At 35.7% G+C, this 25617-nt stretch overlaps 1 protein-coding gene across 2 annotated transcripts in view; it reads right to left on the reverse strand.

Moving 5' to 3' along the window:
* Window positions 1-246: 246 nt before the first annotated feature.
* RPH3A (rabphilin 3A) overlaps window positions 247-25617 on the reverse strand; it is a 1850086-nt gene continuing 1824715 nt past the window's right edge. For both annotated transcript variants that reach the window (XM_044068420.1, XM_044068419.1), the window contains one exon: window positions 247-4591. In XM_044068420.1, coding sequence (XP_043924355.1) covers window positions 4461-4591 — 131 coding nt within the window. In that variant the 3' untranslated portion in view covers window positions 247-4460. The remainder of the gene's footprint in view (window positions 4592-25617) is intronic.

Below are 25617 nucleotides of genomic sequence, written 5' to 3' on the forward strand. Positions count from 1 at the left end.
ATTTCAATGTGGGTTTATTCATTTATTTGAAAACAACTTTATTAAATTCACACACATTTAACAATGACATACTGTAGGTACACATGCACTTATAGAAAGGAAAACAAGCCATTATAAGCTTGTACATTAGTTTCCTGCATTATACATGTATGTTTTTTAATAATTATCCTTCACTACAGCGTTACATAAATTGCTAAGTCCTGTCTCCCCCTAAATTACAGTCCTCCTCCTGAACATTATTCTGCATGTATTGTTCCCACAATATTTAATATTTCTTTTGCAGCTGGTTTAGATTTAGATTTTGTCACTGGACAAGTAATGGAGACAACGTTGAATATCTTTTGGAATGCTTGAAGTTGCTTTGGTTTCTTCATGATAATACAGTTTTATGACTGGCAGAACTGATCCACCAAAAAGCCTTATCAGCACAGTATACTAACCTCGAAAAGGGCATAGCAAAATTCATTTTAAAATGGGTGGCGAAAGCCAAACACACTCTGGCTAGGCTTGTAAATGCCCTAGGGCAGATAGCCTAGTATGAACCTATGAACCTAAGTCTGTTTAATGAACTTACTCAGGGCTACTAATTGCAAAATTAGTTTCTAGTTCATGACACATACAAGCATAAACCTGCAATTAATATTTACTTGTGAATAAGACCAAGCCAAAAATTAGGGTTTGCTAAACAGAAGAATAAGTCAGTGAAGCAATCAGAAGGGTGAGAGCAGAAGAAATGTGGGTTCTTGAAGCATTCTCCTGCAAAGGTAGTGACTTTTTGCTACTATGGAATTGTCATAATTTAGCTGTAGACCTGAAAAGGAGCTAAAAGCTAATTGTTCTCAGTTTTTTTTTCAAATGCCAGTCAAAGAGACTGTAAAGTTTCATCACAACAACACGAAAAGTCATTGTTGTAATAACAGTAGGCTTAACAGTCTGCCTACATGCACTTCCTAACTTCTATGTGTCAGCTTCATCAACACTTTCTGTATTCTGTTTGCTGTAACCTTCCCTCTTAATGAGCCAAACTAAATAAAATAGCCAGTAGATTAGAAGTATTTAACACAGGTAACACAATCCCAAGACATAACCATAAAGTGTGGAATAGTGCTGTATAATTCTGATGTTTAAAACTAATATTTTATTTGAGATGAATTACCTAGTTGTTAATTAAGAAGGTTGGTACTAAGAATAAACTCCAAGTGAAGTTTACTGCATAATTACTGATAATATAAAGTAGCTTAATATAATCATTAAGATATGAGCAGGTGAAACTGTAAGTCTCAGAATGAATTCCATCTACCTACTGTATGACATAATTTAGCTCATTTAACTTAACTGTGCTCTTAGGCTGTTCTGCAAAAAGGCATTGTGTTTCAATGGGCATCCTAGCTAACAAAATACAACATTAATAAACAGTTAAAGTATTGCATTCATGTGTTCTTCAGTTGTCATTTTACTACATATTACTTAAAAGTAAAAAAAAAAAAAAACAAAGTTATCAGTCAGTGAGTACATCAGAAAAAGGACTAAAATGATGCATTGTTTATCAATAATTTAGTCAAGAACATTGTAATGCATTGAGTGATGTGTATATGCTCTGAATTCAGGAAAAGGACATTTTTTAAATGTATTTCTTACATAACATGTATTTCTTATATAAGAAAGGTGCACAGCAAAGTTTTGTTAAGCATCCTTCAGCGCTGTAAAAGTTTAGTCAAAAGCTAGAGGACATCACTGAACAGTGCCAGCCATTGCAGAGCAGTGGTGAGAAGCTCAGTTGGTTGTTATCTTATAAGTCATTTCCGTCTTCTACAGTGACAATGTACACAGCCTAAATCAGCTTTTAAAAGCTGTAATATGTTTTACTGTCATGTAAAACTGTATCATAATGAAGCATCAAAGAGCTTTGAAAGCCATTCTCTCATCAGAGGGACATTTTCTGTCTGTGGCCTGTATGATAGTGCTGTTTTACAGCTTTTAAAGCTGTAAAACACTCTGTGCTCCTAAATTTTTTTCTGGTAATACATGGATTAGATAAAACACCATGCATTACAAAGCATCATGATCAGGTCTTTCTGATCATAATTCACTTGTTATGATTTCTTGACATGGATGTCAAGTCACCGCTCTAACTTTGTCTCTTTCTGCTCTTCAGGGGAATTTCTTTACATCCATGTCTCAAAGTCAATAGCATGTTGATCATAATGAGATACCTAATCTTAATTGTTATATTGCTTGCATAAATAACAGCAGTTTGATTTTAATGTCCCTTCTGCAGAAGTAAAATGTATGGTTTAAGAATCAAAATACGTTTATGCAGGCATTTCTATCTCTGCAAATAACTAGGAAACAATATTAACATGAGGGCTGAAATACCAAAAGAACTGAGAAGAGAAAATGGGATAGAACAAAGATACCAAACAGTTATAGCAGGTTATTTTATATTGCCCTGCTAACAGCACAAAAAATGAATGATTAAGAAACTGGTGTACTTAGGTGCGAGGAGTCCACGTGTCAAAGTACAACCACAAATGGCCAAGTGTGTATCAAAAAAAATATTGAGCATTTTATCAGAGAACTCCAAGATACATTTCAGACAGTGCTGTGGCCCAGAATAGCATGCCAAGACTTTCAATAAACATTTCATGTTCTGTAGATATAGTGCCCTGTTAGCAATTTGGGTCTTTTACTGTAGGTGCCCCATATATTTACATTAAATATCACTATTACCTTCCACAATTCAACATTTCTTAGAATAAAATACACTTACCCAGCTATATGGTTACTGTTCTGTAGGACATACTTTAAGTCTGATATTGTGATATTATATCATCAGTTTACCCAGAAATGAAAGGTTGCTACATTTTGGCTTAGAGCAGTACAGTGGATCCACTAGTTATTAATAAAGTTTCAGTTCAGAGCCTTCTTTCTGAAGTATAGTTTGATATTATGTGCAGGCCAGCCATCTCTGTATAAGCTAATGTACTTCACTAATCTGTACCTTCTGAGTTCCAGGATCTTTCTTCAGGAAGAAGTACTGTGACTATTTGTTTGGATGCAAAGAGATCATCTTTTTGCACTAAAACCCTCTACAACTCAAAGATGATGTCTTCCTCCTTTGCTCCATATATCTGTACAATGTAGCAGTTATGAATATACATCTATAGACTTTTTTAGCCTGTCACAATTGCCTGCCACAGAGAATTGACCCCTCTCATACCTCTCAAACAACCCTAGTAACAGCTATAGCTGCACAAAGAGAGCCTGGAGACAAACCTTGACCACTGGATAAATTCAGAGTAACAGACCTTCTCCATCAGAAAGTCAGCCTACAGTGTTTTTTTCTTCTAACTGTTCACAGCAGTGCAGGAGACTGTGTTATTCTTATCCCTTATTATCATTCACTACCATATCTTTATTTACACAACGCTGGACATCACTGAATTTATGTAGTATTTTTTCTACAAGCCTGGTGTTAACAGATGCACTCCAGTTAATCTATTGCTGTAGTTCTTTATATTGTTAGTTCTGTTACTGTTTTCCTTAATTTGTACATACCACTTTAGGATTCCAAGGTAGGGCTCTAACATAACCTTGAATACCCCTTTTTGTCAGCACATGCAGAAAAACTGAATTAATGACAGAATGCAATTTAAAGGTGGTATAATGCTGTGGTTAAAAACATTCAGTGATGTTACTTGATGGGCTATATCTGAGAAAAAACAGAGTCAAATTTCAAAATGATTTTTCTACCTTGTGGCATTAATTTCTGCTTCAGTGCTGCTCTCTTTTTAATCATTTCGGAAAGTAGTAGTATAAATACCCCCGCAGGTCTCTCCTGAAAAGAGGCTGCTAGCCTAGTGGGACTAACAATGTCAGCAAGGGATAAATCAATCAATCAAGCAATCAATCAATTAATCAATAAATAAAGGGAAAATAAGACAATATAGTTGTGAACAGTCTGTTTGCCATGAATATGAAATAGCTGCTTGGTTAGAAATAGATAAGATAGAGGGCTTTGAGTTACATGTATGCATATGTAAACTTGGTATGAATTCTTACGAATTCTAAGAATTCTGTGATAATGAAATGCACCATGCCCTCTTGTTTAACATATGATTGTAAAGTAAATAAACTAAACAGAAGGCATCCTCTGCAGTAGCAAAAATAAGCATGACTACTTTAACATAAAACCTCATAGCTGCTTTTAAAAATGAGCATGTTTGATCTTAAGAAAAGCCACCTGTTGGTATATAGTAATAGAGAAAAGCTGCCTGTTGGTTTATAGTAGCAGAGAAAAGCCACATGTTTATTTATAGTAACAGAATAAGTACATTTTTTTAATGAGGGCAAAATTGATTTGTTAGGCAAAGGGAATTGTCACAAAAAAGTAAATGTCCAAAAGCAAATGTGACACTAAAAACTAGAGAATGTGGCATTTTTTAAGACATGCACATATTTTAGTCACTTGGAACATGATTTTCATTCACAAGAGTGTGCCAGCGTTCAATTTTTTTATCTTTGTTCTTCAGGCATTCATACCAGTGTTTCAACCGCTCTCCTTTGGCATTGATACCCAGCTGACAGCCACCTGTAGAACAGAAAAACACCAAATGCAGTCAGATACCATGCTTCAATTAACAGGCTGATATTCAAGTGTATACCTGGGCACATGCCATGTGTTAGATGAATGTAAATACAGCATGATGTGTGCTTTTCTGCAGTGAATTTGTGAATAAGAAAAGTAGCCAATTTCCTCTAACTTAATCTTCAAACAAATCCTCTGATTATCTAATTATCTGAAGCTTGCCAAACTAACAATGTCTCACAGAGTATTGTACACCAATCATATATCTCAAGAGTCCCGATTTGGGTGGAACATCTTGATTTTAATGGTAAATCAGTTCATTCTTTCTCCTTCCCAATATGCATACCGACAGTTCCAATTTCAGACCTCACCACACAAGCCACCTACAAGTTATGAGCTTCAGCCAGTCACTGACATTTTTCCTGCACTTGCCATTTGGCATCATTTCATTTCATGTACTGGGGGGGGGGGGTAAAAAGAGAGTGATGGAGGAGAAGAAGAAGAAATATGTTTTGCTTTACAAAGCATTCAGTACAGGTTAGTAGCAGTATTTTCACTTTCTGATGTTACAAAATTGATTTTTTTTCTACTAGCCACTGGTTTATGAGTAGTGACTTATTCCATTTTATAATTTAGCTATGGACGGAGGCCTATGACAATGTGATATAATCTAAATGCATCTCAGGCCTTGCTAACTTGTACCTACACTGGTGTAGAATTAGAGGGGCAATTATTTTGTGTCACTGCGTCATGTCATCCTTTCTTTCTTCAACTTCTTTTCATGTTGGCAAATAGAAAATAGGAGTAGGAAACCAGAAACAGTCCACGAAATCAAAATCCACAGAAATAGCGTAACACAAAATTTTAATATCCGCTTTCGTCTAATGACTTCTTCAGAATGAATAAAACCAACTAAAACATTGTCATTAAATACCATGTTAACTAATCAAAGGATGACAATAAATCAATCATTCAATCAAATAATAAAATACTTATACACCTAAAGATAGACTTAAATTATTTAAATAATGATGAAACTGAGACATTATGTTTGTCTATGCTTAACATATTGTTTTTTAAAAAACATTTGATGTTAACGGCTTCATTTAAGCCTGGTGCTTTATCAGCTGAAAGTTTAATTTGCCACCACGTCTCTCTTTGTTCTACCAAATTTTTAAAATCACCACCCCTAAGGTCTAAGTGAACTACCTCTAACACAGAGAATAAATTTTTTTTAAAATTCTTGCAACTAACAGAATGTTTAAATAAAGCACTAGTTTCGTTGCAAGTCTTGATATTGTAGAGATGTTCTTTAATACGGGTTTTAAGGCACCTAGTTGTCATCCCCACATAAAATGCGGGGCATGAACTACAAAGACCAATGTATACTACCCCCTTGGTATTGCAGGTAACAAAACATGGAACTGGAATGGTGTAATCATAGCCTTCTATAACAATAACAGGCCCTTTTGCTATAAACCTGCAAATATTGCAATTGTTACAGGCAAACATACCTTTGATTGTAGTTTGCCCTTGATTGTACTTGGAAGAATTGTATTCTAAGGCCTTTTTAACATTGTGTGTATTCCTAAAAACAAATTTGGGCTTGTTTCCCACTATTTCAAAAAGGTCTGAATTACCATGAATAATCTTCCAGTTTCTCTCCAATATATCTTGAATTTGTTTACTATCAATACTCATTTCTAACGAGCAAACCAACTTATTCTGGCTTTCAACTTCGTTGATGGCCATATTTGACAAATTAATATTATGGTCATCCAATAATGCCCAATAATGTGATTTCCTTTTGTTTTGTATTTCATTAATAATAGAATTTAATAATGATAATGAATACCCTCTTTGAAGAAACATGTTCTTAATAAACTCAAATTCAATTGATAAATCAGAATCTTTAGTTGTCATCCTGCATGCTCGAATGAACTGCCCTTTAGGTATATTACGAATAACATGTGCAGGATGGGCACTAGTGAAATGCACGTAGCTGTTGGTGAAAGTTTCCTTTCGATATATCTTACTGTGAAACTTCCTATCAAGAATATCCCACCAAAATTGAACATCTAAAAAGTTTATAAACTTCCCAGAACAACCTAAAGTAAATTGTAAGAAACCTTCAGTTCTATTTAATTCGTTGAGAAATCTCTCAACAACAACATCCTTACCTTCAACTATGAACAGTAAGTCATCTACGAACCGGCAATAAAACAAGATCTGAAATTCATTTTTTATCATACTCAAAATGGTGTCCTCCCACCAGGACATAACCAGATTGGCATAAGCCGGTGCAGCAGATGACCCCATGGCCACCCCTCTTTTTTGTCTGTAAAAAGTTTTTCCAAAAAGAAAGAATGTTTTAGTTGGTTTTATTCATTCTGAAGAAGTCATTAGACGAAAGCGGATATTAAAATTTTGTGTTACGCTATTTCTGTGGATTTTGATTTCGTGGACTGTTTCTGGTTTCCTACTCCTATTTTCTATTTGCCTGTGTTTTATTGTGGTTTTTTCTTTGTGGTTCATCTTTTCCACCATGGCGGAGGAAACCGATGAGGTGCTGCTAAATCTCAGCACATACCCTATTCCTGATGGAGAAACTAACAAGGACATTAATACATTACTTGTTTCTACTCTAGTGGATATCCAGAAATCGCTAAAATATCTAATAACAAAAGCGGATGCACCAAACGGAGAAACGGTGGATACTTCTAGTCCACACGGTTCCTTTAAGGAACTAGATACTGTTGTAGAGGTGGAGTCTAACTGTGAATTGACAAGACGGAAAGCAACTGACAATCTTTTGCCTTCAAATCCGCAGCTTCACAATTATCGTGTTAGAACATCCAACAAACCTGAAGTTAAAGCACTTTTGGAACCTTTCAGTAACCCATTCGCGAAGTTTGCTAGTCAAGACTTTCATTGTGAAGGGGAAGCAATGAGGAAGCGTGATATACTAACCAGGTTGGTGAAGAGATTTCGCTCCTTATCCATTGAAAACTATTATTTTGAAAGGTGTGTTGAACTGAAAGTTATGCCAAAGGGCTTAAGATTTTTTAAATGCCCTAATGGCGTACAGGCCGGGGATGCTATGTTTGACAATCTTGTAACATTCTTCAATGAAGCAGGTATGTCATTTTTAAAACTGCTCATTGAAAATAATTCCTTGAAAATGTTTGATTTAAACACAGAAATTGGCCGTTTGGAGCACGAACTTTCCAGCATTAACAATGTTGATTTTTTAACACCGTTGTTTGATGAAGTTGAAAGACACTCCATTGAAGTTACCAATAGGAAATTGGTTAAACTACAACGGGACATCACAGCTTATCAAAACAACACGGCATACACCTTTTTTGTTCCGAATAGCAGGGACAGTAAAGATTTTAACAGCAACAGGAATGTGTCTACTAACGGGCCTTTTACGAGGCCGACAATTCCGGCTACTACTAACAATGCCGGAGGGCTTATTGCTGCTGTCAATACTAATGCTCCAGCTGTTAGCTTCAAGACAGTGACTGTTGCTGGCCAAGAATCACTTTTTGGCTCTAAATATTCTTTAAGACACAATGACAACATTATTTCTAATGATAGTTCGGTTTTTGATTTAGAACCAGATAGTGTTGTCGCTAACAACCAGACCACTGTCAATCTTTCGAATGAAGGTAATTCTACAGGTTTAGGCAATAAACCTTTTTTAGGCAAGAAAAATCCGGTGGCAAAGAAAACAGTATTTACCAGGAGCCGGACATTCATGAATTCAAACTCTTCAGGGGAGGAGAATTAAATAATGAACATGTGGACTTTGACATTATTAACTTGACTGACTTTGATTTAGGGCCACATGAACTGCATGTTTTACGGTTAGGGCTTAATTTTGTTCCTACTAAAAAGGCTGATTTTTGTAAAACAGTTATTGACCTCAAGAAGTTTACCAGGAGACTAAATTTGCCCTACATTTTACATGATATTTCATGTCCTAACAAAAGATTATTTAAACCTTCTAGTTTTAACCCCCCTTTGGTACACACATTAAAAGTTTATGAAGATGCATGTTTACAAGATATATACACTTCTATGGGCAAAATGGACAGACAGATACACAACCTGAGTATAGATGAAAGGAAAGTCTTAACAGATTATGTAACATGAACAAAACTCTCAGATTTATGAGAAGCGACAAAGGTGGAAATATTGTAATCATGTCCCAGGAATCATACAATATGAAAATGTTGAAGTTATTGGAAAATCAAGACAAATATGAAGTCATTACATTGTATGATATAAGGAGAAGGGAAAGATTGATATATTCACATTTATATGACGCTTTAATGTCTGATGAAATTAATTTAGAAGTTTATGAGTTCTGTATGATTGACAAACCTAGAATTGGCGTTTTATTTGGAATCCCTAAGACACACAAAAATTATTTAGATCCACCTTTTCGACCAATAGTGTCATCACCACACTCAGTCACCGAAGGGATAGCCCTTATTATAGATACTACATTAAGTCCCTTAGTGTCTCAATATGATTCTTTCATTCAGGATTCTTGGCATTTTTTGAAAAAATTAAAAGAATTTTCAGGTACTAAGATTTACGATCCAGATAGACACACCATTTTTACACTAGATGTAATATCTTTGTTTACATGTATTCCTCATGACGATGGGGTGGAAGCTATTCGTAGTATTCTAAGTAAAAACGTTAGTTTTAAAACAGGTCAAATTTCTACTATTTGTAGATTTATTGAAATCTTGTTACAGAACAACTTCTTTCTTTTTGGAAAAACTTTTTACAGACAAAAAAGAGGGGTGGCCATGGGGTCATCTGCTGCACCGGCTTATGCCAATCTGGTTATGTCCTGGTGGGAGGACACCATTTTGAGTATGATAAAAAATGAATTTCAGATCTTGTTTTATTGCCGGTTCGTAGATGACTTACTGTTCATAGTTGAAGGTAAGGATGTTGTTGTTGAGAGATTTCTCAACGAATTAAATAGAACTGGAGGTTTCTTACAATTTACTTTAGGTTGTTCTGGGAAGTTTATAAACTTTTTAGATGTTCAATTTTGGTGGGATATTCTTGATAGGAAGTTTCACAGTAAGATATATCGAAAGGAAACTTTCACCAACAGCTACGTGCATTTCACTAGTGCCCATCCTGCACATGTTATTCATAATATACCTAAAGGGCAGTTCATTCGAGCATGCAGGATGACAACTAAAGATTCTGATTTATCAATTGAATTTGAGTTTATTAAGAACATGTTTCTTCAAAGAGGGTATTCATTATCATTATTAAATTCTATTATTAATTAAATACAAAACAAAAGGAAATCACATTATTGGGCATTATTGGATGACCATAATATTAATTTGTCAAATATGGCCATCAACGAAGTTGAAAGCCAGAATAAGTTGGTTTGCTCGTTAGAAATGAGTATTGATAGTAAACAAATTCAAGATATATTGGAGAGAAACTGGAAGATTATTCATGGTAATTCAGACCTTTTTGAAATAGTGGGAAACAAGCCCAAATTTGTTTTTAGGAATACACACAATGTTAAAAAGGCCTTAGAATACAATTCTTCCAAGTACAATCAAGGGCAAACTACAATCAAAGGTATGTTTGCCTGTAACAATTGCAATATTTGCAGGTTTATAGCAAAAGGGCCTGTTATTGTTATAGAAGGCTATGATTACACCATTCCAGTTCCATGTTTTGTTACCTGCAATACCAAGGGGGTAGTATACATTGGTCTTTGTAGTTCATGCCCCGCATTTTATGTGGGGATGACAACTAGGTGCCTTAAAACCCGTATTAAAGAACATCTCTACAATATCAAGACTTGCAACGAAACTAGTGCTTTATTTAAACATTCTGTTAGTTGCAAGAATTTTAAAAAATTTTTATTCTCTGTGTTAGAGGTAGTTCACTTAGACCTTAGGGGTGGTGATTTTAAAAATTTGGTAGAACAAAGAGAGACGTGGTGGCAAATTAAACTTTCAGCTGATAAAGCACCAGGCTTAAATGAAGCCGTTAACATCAAATGTTTTTTAAAAAACAATATGTTAAGCATAGACAAACATAATGTCTCAGTTTCATCATTATTTAAATAATTTAAGTCTATCTTTAGGCGTATAAGTATTTTATTATTTGATTGAATGATTGATTTATTGTCATCCTTTGATTAGTTAACATGGTATTTAATGACAATGTTTTAGTTGGTTTTATTCATTCTGAAGAAGTCATTAGACGAAAGCGGATATTAAAATTTTGTGTTACGCTATTTCTGTGGATTTTGATTTCGTGGACTGTTTCTGGTTTCCTACTCCTATTTTCTATTTGCCTGTGTTTTATTGTGGTTTTTTCTTTGTGGTTCTTTTCATGTTGAACTTCTTGTTTATGCAGGAAAATCATCATTGCTTCTCATTCTACATTTAAATTTATCTGTATGTTTTGCTCCTTAATGTTGGTGGCAACCATCTGTCCATGCAACTACTATTTGGAGCTTTCTTTAGTACAGAAAGGAGGCGTGATCCCATGCAAATGAGTGGTGTGTGCGTGTGTGTGTGTGTGTGTGTGTGTGTGTGAGGATTTTATAGTCTTGGATAATCACAGTTTACTTGTCCTGGCAGTGTCATTGTTCAGCTTGTCTATAAAATGATTATTTTTATTTACTATTGACATTTATTTAGCTGATTGAATATTGATGTTGTAGGCTTGTAGTGTGGCTGTATTATATTTGTATTTATTTATTTATTTATTTATTTATTAGTATAGCTTGCTTTGGTTAAACGGTTGGGTCCCTCCCAAGACATCTTACAGAACAGAAGTATGAAGAAATGTTGGTTTGAAAGTTTCAGAGCTATGAAATGGTTCTTGTAACAGCCTTCAAAATTATTATGACTGTGTTCTCATCTGTTTTCGAAGATGTCTGTCATTCATCATTAGTAGTTTTCTTTCTCATGAATGGATCCTACTGTTTGAAAATAAACTGTAAAATGAGTTCTGTTTTTTTTGCATTGCATAGTAATTCAGGGCTCACCTGTTCTGTACTACTCTGCTTAAATGTATATGTGCATGTTACAAACACTGCAAGTAAATACACTATAGTCATGTGAATAAACTGCAGTCACAATAAACAATCTGGATTTTGTAAAAGCTTCTCTTGAATCATTTTAAATAAAGAATGGAGAGTGTTAGGGCTATTCAATAGGTGTTCAAGTCCCAAGCTCTCAAAAATACTGCTTAAAGTCAGGAACTTGAGTGCCTTGTAGCTCATGTGGACCGCTGCTCACACTTAACTCAAATATAAGTTTGGGCAGTAGGTTCATAGGTTGGTACTAGGCTATTGGCCCTAGGGCCTACACAAGCCTAGCCATAACAATTCCCTGGCTATTTCTTCCCACATCATTTACTTCCCTGGACCCTTGTCTAGCAGGGTGACTGACGTGAGTATAGCTGGAGTTTTTTAAGGCGGTCAGTATACGGCATCTGCGTTAGGCCTGTGATTCTTTTAGTGAGGTATTTCTGCGGCCTTTCCAGTTGTTGCAGATGTCTTGAGAGGTACATACCAAATGGGGCATTGTATTCTATAATGGGTCTAATGTGGGATGAGTACAAGATTAGGGAGTGGGAGAGGTTATGTTTTAGGAGTGGGAGGGGGATTTTTGGGTTAGGGAGAAGGAGGGGGATTTTAGGATTTGGGAGTGAGAGGGAAACTTTAGGGTCAGGGACTAGAAAGGGAGTTTAAGGTTAAGGGAGCAATTAGAGACTTTAGGGTTAGGCAGAGGGAGTTGAGGTTTGGGGTAAGGGACTAAGGAGCTGGGTTGGGAACTGGGTGGGAGTTATAGGTTTAGGTTCTGGTGGGGCTATGTAGAAACAGGACTGAGTATGGGGAGCGCTATATAGAAATAAGAGTGTGCCAGTGGAATTTAAAGCACTTGCTTTTTCAAACAGGTGCATAATGAACTACTAGCATATGAACACCTGTAATAGGTGAGCGTCAGAGATGGTTTTGTAATATATGTAGTGTAAAACTGAATGCTACACAAAAAGTTACAATTATCTGTAAGCTGCAGACTCCAGATTAAAAAAAATGGTCTCCTTTATGTTTGATCTTACTGAGCATCTCAGTTAACCACTCAACACAGGTACTGTAAAGTAGCTGTTGACCTGTCTCTATTTGACTTGACTTTTGTGTCAAGCTAACAAATGTATCATGTCTTCCCAGTTTGTTACCTTCCTAGTCCATTTTTGATGCAAATAGAAAGCATTTTTATGTAGAAAATTTGGAGATGGTTAATTATAGCATGCAACCAGAGGCCGTGTAGAAGTAGTGTAGAGATGTGCATATTGCAGGCAAGTGACTCACTTTACTGTGTTTTGAAATAAATTTTGGGGATCTGTTTTAGATGTTTAGCATTAGGTATATGGTTTAGGGATAGAGATGGAGTTTCAAGGTTAGGGTCATAAGATTGGGGTTAGGGATGGCTATTTAAGGTTAGGGATGGATTTCTATAGTTAGAGACTGAGTTTATGCTTAGAGTTAGGGATAGAATCTTAGAATGAGAGGGTAATTTTAAGGTTAAGGACTGAGTTTTGGGGATAGAGATACCATTATATAGTTAGAGTTAGTTATTTAAATGGCATTGGATTTTACGAGTGACTAAGTGTGACACACATTCACATTTCAGAAAATAAAATGAGCAAATGAGTTATTTCTGCACAATATAAATAATTAATGGTAAACATTTTCTTTAATAATATGCTCCTTCTCATGGTGCAGTGTGACTTTACATTTCTATACTGTAGTTGTCAAAGATGTAATGAAAAACACATTTTTGGAGTTTCAAGATGGAATGAGATTTCCTTTAAGACCAGTGCCACACACTCCAGTGAGCAGTAGTTAAATAATAGCTGACCAGTTTCTATTTGACTCTGATTCTTGTGGCAGTCTAACAAATGAATCATGTATTCTGCATTTGGTTACCAAATAGTTAAATTTTTGATAGAAAAAAATACATTTTTATATTGAAAATGTTTATATAAATCATTTTATGTGAATGCAGTGTGATTTTTCTTTTTGTGCTGTAAGCAAAAGATATTCTTTGTGGCTTAGTGGACAGTTTCATAAGAAAGATGCAGTAATACAACAAATGTAAAAAGCAACAGCTTCCTGCTTGTTTGTAAGTCAACTACCTCACCCATGAGTATGCATAGTATATAGTAGTTAGAAGTCCTTGATTTTAACTAGACTTCAGGAACTTTGTCCCTGATTCTTTCCTCTGGAGATTGAGAAGTATGACCACGTTAACTGCCAAAAATTATAGAAATTGATAAGAAACTGTCATGATACCTGCCGTCAAGACCACTTTATTTTACAGGTGTCTCACTGGTACATGTCACATCATCTATTAACAGACAGGGAGACCGAATCTGCTTAGCCAGAAAATTGTATAGACTCCCTCGGAAATCACAGGAAATGTGTGTTATTTTATCTACTTTTGTTTGTTCATTTGTTAAATGAGCTGTCCCATCTTGAATGGTTTTCAGCCAAGATTTAGGTTACAAGAGCAAAAGGCAAGTGCAAAACATATATGAGAAATTCAGTATAGCTTATCAATTAACATATTTTTGCATGTCAGGAGACAGTATTCTAATGTGAACACACAAGTTCAAACTTAAGCTTCATATTGTGCATTTTAGACACTTGCTTTCTCCTTTTCTGGGTCATGGGTGAACCAGAACCTATCCCATCACTCAGTGGGTAAAGCAGAGAACTAATTGTGGAGAAATGGCAGGTCATTACAGGTGAAAACATGCACTTGGTCACACACTATGTACACACCCATGGACAATGTAAACAATCCAGAATTCATTTAATGCCATATCTCTGAAATGTGGGAAGAAACCAAACCACACAGCACAAACCTGCAAAGACAAAAGGAATATGTGCAGACTCAATGCGGGTAGCACCCCAAGCAGGAACCAAACTGGAAAATGAAAAGCTGTGAGGCAGCAATGCTAACTTCTGTACTATTATGCCACCTTGTCAGATTATTTGACTAGGCATTCACAAACTTCCATCAACATATTTTTAACATTACTTGGTTTATATCCCTTTAATAGGTGCTGGTTGATTGGATAACAGTACGGATACATTAGGATGAAGAAATATACTGAGTATGATAATTCCATATAATAAGTACAGTAAAATATTTTTCCAGAGATTGTAAAGATGTTTAAAGACGTACCAGGGTTTGGCATAGAAGGAAGAGTAATATTAAAAATGCATTGGAGCAAGGTAAACAAATAAAAAAAAAAAAAAAAAAAAAGAGTTTAAAAAAATGGAGTATTTTATATATAAATGTGACATCTGCAAACAACGTAAATTTATATTGTAACAACCATCAGCGTACATAGAGGGGTATATTCTTTGTGGCCAAGTGAGTCTTATATAATACTAAGGACATAGTATATTCATAGAAATGTATGGGATGTAAAGCATATTACACTGGAAAACAGGAACTGTTCAAGATATATATATATATATATATATATATATATATATATATATATATGTAAACATAATTATAGTGTAAAGAATAAAGATACTGAAACACCCTTAGTAAACATGCCATGGAATGCATTAATTTTAGTATAGTCCATTTTTTTATATTATGAAAAAGGTAGATAAAGATCCTAGAGAAGATCCTTGGAAAGAGAAATTGGAGGCTAATGAATTAAAATGGCATTAGAGGGTAGTAGTGGAGAAATCTCTTGGCATTAATGATACATTGTCTATCACAACCAGTACATGCATATTAGAAATGTATGACAGTTATGTATGTGTGTGTGTGTGTGTGTGTATATATATATATATATATATATATATGTGTGTGTATATATGTATATATATATATATATATATATATATATATATATATATATATATATATATATATATATACACACACATATATATATATATATATATATATATATATATATATATACACACACACACACACACGTATATTATCTAAATTATTTTTACTGAGTATAGTTTATAAATGTTATTGTTACAAGAACACACATGCTTTGTTTTTAATGAATTTGATTGGATAAAGTTTCTTTTAAAAACGCAGTGATATAATCATGCCGCAGATTCTGAAGAAGTCTTCTTAAATGAATGGAAACATTTAATCTGTGGATACTGGGTATTCATTTTTTTTTTCTTTTTTTGAGATTGTGCTTTTGGCCCTGGCACTCTTCCTTTGTTATTTTTGAAGAATTATATGGCGGCTATAAAGCCAATACATAAGTGTCTAGCTATTCCTAGAGATGAAAGACGAAACATGGTGAATCTATAACCATAATATAAACACCTCTCTCATACTAAGACATCACTCAATTTCACTTCACTATCTCTACTTATGTAATCTCTGATACCTCTTTAAATATCTTATTAGAATTGTCTCAGGTCTCATTTACCACAAACTAATCTGTGTAAAAAATAATAAGACTGTTGAATTTTCCCTCGCATATTCTCTTCAATTCATGTTGTTTTCATTGCACTCTGTTATGAAACATATATTGTATGTTTTTCTCATTACAATATTCTTTCACTCTTATGTTTGTACGGTAACATGATACTTTGTGGTTTAAAATATCTGTACATGCTGTTTTGTAATGTAACATGATACTTTGTGATTGAAAATATCTGTACTTGCTGTTTTTGTAAAGTAACGTGATATTTTGTGATTTAAAATATCTGAACTTGATTTTTGAAATATTGTGATTGTGGAGCTTTTCTCCCTGGGTCTCCACTAAAAATGATCACTTTCTGGCCCAGTTAGACTTTGCCAGTTAAAAACTGTCAAATTAAATAAATAAATAAATCAATAAATAAATAAACTGTGTGAATGAAACAGCCAGAAGCCAGGAAACCATTTCAGATGACACCACTAAATATATTAATTATATATAATGAATTTATCTTTGCAAAATAATTTTTTCAATATTTACTGCTTTTAGTAGTATGATACTAACATCTGTGTAGTTATCCTTCTTGACAAGGGACATGGTATTTGGAGTGTGCAGCAGAAAATGGGAGTTGTCTTATCAGCTAGGAACCACTCAGACATAATTTTTACCCAAAATTATGCTTTCTGTAGATAAGAAACATTCCTTGAATAACAACAGTTTGAGAAATACACTAGCATACTATCAGGAAATAGCACATGATATAAAACACCAGCTTATGAAACTGAAATCCAGAAAGATCAAGAATTCAGTAACTGCACTTCTATATTTCTCGATTTTAAAACTAGCTTATTATCTCACTAATAAAGCATGCATTATTTTTTAAACACCTTTATTAAATTCATATATTTTGATAAGTGGCACGGCATTAATAATAAAGAAACTAAACCTCTAGCAACATGTTCACTATGTTGATACATTATACATACATACACATAACCGGGAAAAGCCTAAAGACACAACAACACACACACACACACACACACACACACACACACACACACACACATATATATATATATATATATTTTTTTTTTTTTAAGCAATTATCTTTCAGTCCAACGTTATATACATTTCTCAAGCCCTGTCTTCCCTTAAATTTCACTTCTCCTGCTCCAGTAATACATGCTAATCCTAACCATAACTATGCACCTTACCTTAAAAAAAATTTCCGTAACACTATGACTATACAAGACAGCTCAGACACTTACCACACCCAAACTCACACACAGCCAAAATCTGTCCCCGTACCTGACCCTAAGTCTAAGACATACACACTCTTGCACTATCCACTCACCTACCACCTACTCTAACCCTTACACACACACACACACACACACACACACACACACACACACACACACACACACACACACACACACACACACACACACACACACACACACACACACACACACACACACACACACACACACTCATACACAAACCCCAGTCCTAGCAAAAAGCCACTTCTGTGCACCAAATTAGCAGACTCCAATCAGCCTTTTGTGCACATGTCAATATACTAAACTTTGTTGACAAATAAGCATCTGACCAAGTAAACTGTAACCACACACACACACACACACACATATATATATATATATATATATATATATATATATATATATGTGTGTGTGTGTGTGTGTGTGTGTGTATGTGTGTGTGTGTATACAGGCATATACATATATAGGGCGGCACAGTGGTACAGCAGTTAATGTTGTCACATCACAGCAAGAGGTTCTCTGGTTTGATTCTCGCCTGGGGTCCCTTCTGTGTGGAGTTTGCATGTTCTCCCTGCGTTTGTGTTGGTCCCCTCTGGGTACTCCAGTTTCCTCCCACAGTTAATGTTGTCACATCACAGCAAGAGGTTCTCTGGTTTGATTCTCGCCTAGGGTCCCTTCTGTGTGGAGTTTGCATGTTCTCCCTGCGTTTGTGTTGGTCCCCTCTGGGTACTCCAGTTTCCTCCCACATTCTAAAGACATGCATCTGGAGCATTTCTCCCTGGGCCTCCACTGAAAATAGGCTCTGTGGAGCCTAGTTGGACTTTCCCAGTCAACAAATGTAAAATAAATATGTAGACACACATATGCATACCCATACATGTAATTTCAGAAATAAAACTACCTACTGGAAGTAACAGTATAATTTAGTGTTAAAATAGGCATGTTAAGTTTTACTTTTTGAAAGGTTTGTCTGCAACCAATGGAACTAAAATCATAATGCTGAGATCTACAGAATACAGCTGTTGATGCCTACTGTTAGCCTAGTTTTGCAGCTATAGCATTCTTTATAGCAAAGAAAGACTTGGCTTTCCTGAGGAAGGCTTATTTCAGGAATGGTGTGTTAGCAGAATGCTTATAATAATAAAACTGTGTTTGTAGACATCATTGTATTTACTTTGACTCACTTGTTAATTACACTTGCAGTATGAGTGGATGAAAGAGTACACTGAGGATCGGAATCCCTGAATTGCATTCACAGAAAACAAACTTCTCCTTCATTTAAGGAATTTAAAAATCTTACTTTGTCTGTTGGTTAAATGGACATGAAGACTCTAAAGAACCAACAGAACAACATCATATCTTAATACTTCGTTGATAGTAATGGAAACCTTGGAGAAAATGGACAATATCTCTAACTGAAATTATATGATTTTATTTAAAATGCAATTGCTTCTTTCAACATGATTAGACACCTTTGTAAATAGTTATGTTTTATTGTTGTTATAATGCCATTATTGTAATTATCACCTCCTATTTCTACCTTTCTGTAGTACTTATGTTTCAGGACTTATATATTGTAATATCTATAGTTTGTTCAAAACTGTAACTTAATTTGGAAAACAATAAAAAAAAATAACAGAAAAAAAGAATCTTGCTAGAAAACTCTTTTAAATATTTTTACGGGAGTGGATCCTCCTGCACCCCTGAACTTATATATACCAACTGCACAGTCACACCAACTTGAAGAATGGGAAAGTCCACCCCTCAAAAGGGAATCGTTGGTGCAGCTCACCGACAGTGATTTCCTGTGGAAGAATTCCAATCGTAGGCAAGTTGAAGCTTGGGCACCCAGATAATGAGAATTCAAACTTTGCCCACCAGTAGGATAAACATTAATTACATGTAGCTGATGCTTCCTTTGCTTGGTTGTTTTCTTTTTATGCCTGTTTACATTGCTTTTGTAGCAAGACAACTTCTAAAATTACTGGTCTGGCAGAGTTTTCACACACACGAAATGGAACTTGAGATTCAAAAAGTTCTGGATTGCTAGCCTGAGTATGTATGGTATTTATAAAAAAAAAAAAAACAGTGAAACAAACTTAGGTTTTAGTTAATTTCATCTGCAGATTGGACCAAGTTTGACACCAAGCAGATGAAAATACAGTTACTGTGATACTAGAGCAGCAGTGAAGTGAATGTCCAGTCTGTGCCATTGTGGCATGGGGAGACAGTAATTACAGCTGAGAATGAGGATAAAGTAGGACAAGAATTATACAAAATAATGAAGGAAGTGGATGGTGGACAATCCAACACTACAGAAAATGTTGGCTTTCAAACTTTAGATCAAAGCAGAGTACTTACATTGTATGGGTATCATACAAAGAACCTCATATATCCACATTGGTGACTTTCACAAATACTGATTAGCCAAACACCAAAGATAAAAGTTAAATACAGAAGGCTGTACCTTGCATCATGAGCAGCACTAAGGCTTAAGTATGTACCAACAGTTTTTGGTATCCTGAAGGTGCATAAAAATATCACCCATCCCCTATACCAGCTAATAGTTGCAGCACAAAATAGTTCTACCTACTCTTTGGGGTATTTGTGGAGAGACTTAAAATATACACTTTGTCCTCTAGGTCGCTTCCTGTTTGATTCATAGTATTTTTTGTCTAGAATTAAACAAGAATTTTATGGGGATAATTGTGTTTTTTCTACTCCTGATGTAATTGACCTGTTTAGTTCTATACCCCATCAAGAGGGACTTTATCTTTTATGAAGCTCTTGTAGAATTTACCTCCTTGAATGGAATTTTAATTAATTTTCTATGGAAGTGATGGAAAATATCTTTTCTGAATAATTTTATCACTTTTCACAATTAATTTTTTTAGACAAAAGGTGTTGCGATGCGTTCTAGTTGTGCCCCTATATATGCAAACTTGGTGATGTCATGGGAAAAAAGATGTCTAATTCTGGTTTTCAGAAATTTTGGTCCTATTTACATTATCTTGTTGACATTTGTATTCTGTGAAAATGTTAGAAGAAATGTTGTAGAAGAGTTTGTGGATTAAATCAATGCTTGTGTGTTTTGATTTACACTTGTTTTTTTCTTATGAAGAAATTAATTTGGACGTAACACTTGACAGTGGATAAGAACAAAGGGTGTTTTACATCTAAGATTTACAGGAAGCCCACATATTCCAGTAGTTATTTGGATTTTAGTAGTAGTCACCCCCTTTATGTGAAAAGGAATATAGTGAGGGGGCAAATGGTACGGGGTGCAAGGATGTGTTCTGACCAGTTAGCTTTTTTTTAAAAGATAACTGGGGTAATGTCATACAGATGTTTTTAGCAAGAGTTTATCCTGGGGAATGGGTTTGGAATATAGGGATGGAGAGTTTTGAGGGTTGGGGTACTAAATATATCCCAATTTTAGGTAGTTCCTCAAACTGGGAGCCAGACCTCAAATAAAAGGGGTGTTTTTTCTAGTTCTGTGGTGATTTTTTTTATGGACCATTTGGGAAGATGGTTAGAAATATTGTAAGAATTGGGTTATAGTGGATCGTAGAAATGAGATGAACAAAGTGGTGGGGGATGCACCTTCTTTTGTTTATAAAATGGGACACAATATGAATTTTTTATTGGCACATCCTAATAAATATTCTCAAGGGCATAGGTAAGAGCACAACAAGATGCGGGGCATGTAACTACTGTCAGTATATTATGACAGAAGAGTATTTTAGTAGGAGAACCATTGCAGCAAGTAAATTTAGTAGGAGGTAATTGTGCAATAATAATATATATGATAATAATTGTGCAAAAAGTGTATAGTATATGTGGCTGTATGTCAGGGTTGTAATGCATTTTATTCTGGGAAAATGGAAAGACCTTTACATAAACGGATTTATGAGCATATATATGATATTGAAAATAAAAATGTTAATGCTTTAAGCATACCCTGAGCTGCCCTAGTTACACTAGGTTTCTTTTTGGAATAATGGAGGTTATTAAAGATTACCAGGGTGGGCACTGGGAGATTAACATTCAGAAGAGTGAATTAAGGTGGCAACTTAGATTGAATGCCACTAACCCCCCTGGTCTTAATGAACATTGATTTTTGTTTTGAAAGAAAGAGCATTAGTTTAGTTGTATGATTTTTTTTATTTTCACTGTATATATGTATGTAGAGGATTACCACTTTACATTTTGTTGCTAGATAATTTTATTATGTTAATGTAGTTAATTGATCTATTTAACTGAGGAACAAGTTGTGAATTTGGTTTTGAAGTCCTGTTAATGAGAAGGACAAAATAACTTGTTTTATGTGGATTGAAGTGTTTGGATATCTGCAACATTAATTAGAGTTTCGAGTGAATCACTGAGTAGTGGAATTTTTTTGTTTTATAATGGTTAAGGTGTTTTCTTTACAGACGCAAGGTGCAGGGTTTGATACTAAAATGGGGTAATTAGCTAGGCTTAAAATGGCCCACAAAGGCAGGTAGCCTAGTACCCATCTATGAACCTATGAACCTATAACTGTTCATCCTGCTGCTTGTTAGCACAGTGGAGCTCCTCGCTACCTGGGAAAGGTCGTATCATTGATTCAAGTCTGCCAGTGGAAGTTTGTTTTTTAATATTAGTGTATGTGTGGACCTATTACATTTGATAAAATGATAACACATTATTTCTTTTGTATAGAGACTTTAATGTAATGCACAACACTTTAGTGTTTTCATGGCAAACTTTGGGGTTTCATGCATGATGTTGGATTTACGACTTTCTCGGGTCAGAACAACATGACTGCCAGGCTTAGCATGCCAGGTCAAGCCTTTCAAGACTTTCACAGGCCGGTGGTGCATTCTTCTGTATTTTCATTTCATTTTTGATGTTCAGTATTTGTGAGAATCACTGATGAAGCAGTTTGACACTCTTTGGTACAATATATTGATTGAAGTACTATGCCTCACTCTAAAGTTAGGAAGCCAGAAAATTCTGCTTTATTGAGGGTTCTCCAGCTAGCATCAGGCCCCAGTGTTGTGTTAGATCTAGCATTTACAGTTGCCTAGTACAGTTAACTTTTACCATATAGGCAATACCAGGCTATTGCAGTTCCTTTGTCTTCTGCTTACAGTAAATCAGCCAGCACATCACACAACTCTGATCTTATGTTTGAATGAGAAACTATGCTGCTTTAAATCTTGCCTCATAGTAAATCTTGTCTCACAGTAGCCTTCTAATGTCTTAATCTTAATTATCCTGGCTGAATACATGGTCACACATCACCAACAGAAGCTAGTCAAATATTGTGTTTCCCATGTAAAGAAGTGTTCTCCAAAGATTTTATAATCCTTTGAAATGTATATATTTTAATGAGTTTCCAAGTGGCAAACTCTTACTTAAAGGAAGTTCAGGGGACTTTGCTCCATCCTCATTTCCCATTATGAATTTATCTTTTTAGCTGAATTTCTTGATCCAGAGTTTAGATGTATAAAGTATAACAAGCATAATTTACAGCAAATGAAAACCACACATAGTTTAAAAGATCTTTCAAATTATAGTATTCTAATTTCTTGTTATCTCTAGACACATACTGAACTGAAAATTTCAAAATACAACAATAATAGTCTTTTACATAAGCTAAGTATGCAGTTGAACATAAGCAAGCTGACAGTTTTAAGTTAAAAGTGCTACAGACAGTTTTAGACAGTGTGTATATAGGGGTCTGGAGTTAAACCAAAAATCAATATTATTATTGTTATTTGTAAATTAAAAATAAACAAACGGGCATATAATACCCATGTACTGGCTAACACTTCTTCTTCTTCTTTCGGCTTTTCCCGGTTAGGGGCCACCACAGTGGATCACCTGTCCGCTCATGATTGGCAGTAGAGTTTTACAGTGTTGAGTTGCCAGCCCAGCACCCAATCTTCCATGGAAGACACACACACGCACTCATGCCTAGGGCCAATTTAGAGTGTCCAATCCACCTACAGCATGTCTTTGGGATGTGGGAGGAAACCAGAGCACCCAGAGGAAACCCACATGACCACAGGGAGGACATGCAGACTCCACACAGAAGGCACCCCAGCTGAGGATCGAACCAGAGAACCTCTTGCTGTGAGGCAACAATGCTAACTGCTGCACCACCGTGGCTGCCCATGTACTGGTTAACACTACAGTTTTGTAATTCTGCACACACATCCACATACATATATGGTTACCATGTGTGGCAAACAGCGTTTTATTATATCTCAAAGCAATGAAAAATATTTCATGACATGCACCTCATCAAGTCCCAGCTCATTGCTAAAATTAATTCAAAGCTTTACTGATTGTATTTTATGTGATAGTTTTCATAGGTTTATAGGTTTATACTAGGCTAATGACCACCAGGGTATTTGCAAGCCTAGCCATGCAACCAATCAATTTTTTCCCAGAGTTCCTTGGATGCCTATATGGTGAAATATATGAGTAAAGAGGTAGCTATAGGTTATGTGGGAGATATGTTAGTTGGAGATTAATTACTGCCCATCCGAGACATGGTGGCCAGATATAGGATAAATTTGCAGTTTTCCATCCAATTATCAACCTTTCTTTTGAATAGGGTCAGTGATGAACTCTATTTTATTTAGATGGGGAGCTTATTCCATAGTACAAGGATCCTTTCAGACACATATTGATCTCCCCAGCAGGTTCTGTTTATGTTGCAGACAAAGTTCAGGTCCTTGGACCTAGTATTTCTGGTACTGTTTGTCTTGCAGATGTGCAAGAGATCTTTTGGAGTTGGATCTGAGGATGTCTTATATGCTAGGCATAGATCACCTCTCTGTAACCTGTAGGAGACTGAGTACAGAGATAGAACCTTAAAGCGATCGGTATAGGGAAGGGTATTCATGTCCTGGATTCTCTTGGTGTTGCAAGTGTCTGGTTAGGTAAATGTCAAAGTACAGATTGTACTCAATGATGGGTCTGATAAGGGCTGAGTTGAGTTCTACTATTACTTCTTTGGATCTGGATGCCATACCCTTGCTTATGAGTTGGGTGACAGAATGATTTACTTACTGGCTTTGCTACATGTTGGTTGAATGCTAGATTACTGTCTTATGTTCCCAGATCCCTAACTATTGGGACAACTCTTAGGGCTGTTTCATCAATGAATGAATGAACTTAGGTGGCTGATTTCCCAAGGGGCATTATAGTGCATTTCTTTAAACAGAGTTTTACTCCATGGCATTTGCACTAATAATTTGTTTGCATCAGACCCTCTTGTAGGATGTTGGTCTTGTGCAGGGAATCTATGACAGCTGTCAGTTTACAGGCATCTGTGAACTTGGTTAGCCAGAAGTCTTTGAGATTAGCCTTGAATTCTGAGAAGTAGATGGCAAACAGGAGGGGACCCAACTTGGAGCCCTGGGGTACTCTGCTGGTGACCAGTCTGTTGGTGTAGGTCATCTCAAAAATCTTAACTTCTTGCATCCTATATGTGAGTCAGATGGCAATCCAGCAAGTAATTTATGGATTTATGCCTACATACTTATCGGACTGATAGGTCTGTAGTTCCCAAGGTCAGTTGATGTTCCAACCATATTAAGAGGGATGACCATTGCAGCCCTCCATTTTCCTGGCACATAACCGATTTCGAGGCTGAAGTTGGAGAGTGTCTCAAGTGGTCCTGCTAGGTTATGTTTTAGGCTATTTAGGAGGCAACCGAAGATATTGTCAGGGTCCACTGAAGCAGTATTTTGGCCTTAGCAAGTGCCTCTAGGACCTGCTCCCTGTTGACGGTTGGATGGGAGATTACTAGAAGGGATTTCACAGGGGGTAATGGGTGGTGGTGGGGGGTGAAGTTAGAGCTTAATTTATCAGCCAGTACATTTGCTATGTCACTTTGGTCAGTGAATGTTGTGCCATTTACCACCAGGTCTGCACACCTGCACACTGCTGAGTATTAACTTTACAGTTCCTGACCTAGTTGAAGAAAGTCTTGTGATTGTCCTTATCCTGGGAGGTTATCCTGACCCCATAATTGGATTTGTTGGACTTTATTAGACTTCTTAGTTTCTTGTTCAGTTGAATCGGAGAGCTCTTTTCTCTACGACAGTTGCTCTTTCTGATTTTGGCCTTGACTTTTTTTTGTTATATAACCTGTTACTGTAAGGATTCTAGCAATGTGGTTCATCTTTGGTGTTAGATCTAGACTTACTTCTGCTAAGTACGGCAGCCTCAGTGCAGCCATTT

This window comes from Protopterus annectens, chromosome 4.part0, assembly GCF_019279795.1.
Source record: "Protopterus annectens isolate FY-2018-M chromosome 4.part0, PAN1.0, whole genome shotgun sequence".
In the NCBI taxonomy this organism is placed as follows: Eukaryota; Metazoa; Chordata; order Ceratodontiformes; family Protopteridae; genus Protopterus; species Protopterus annectens.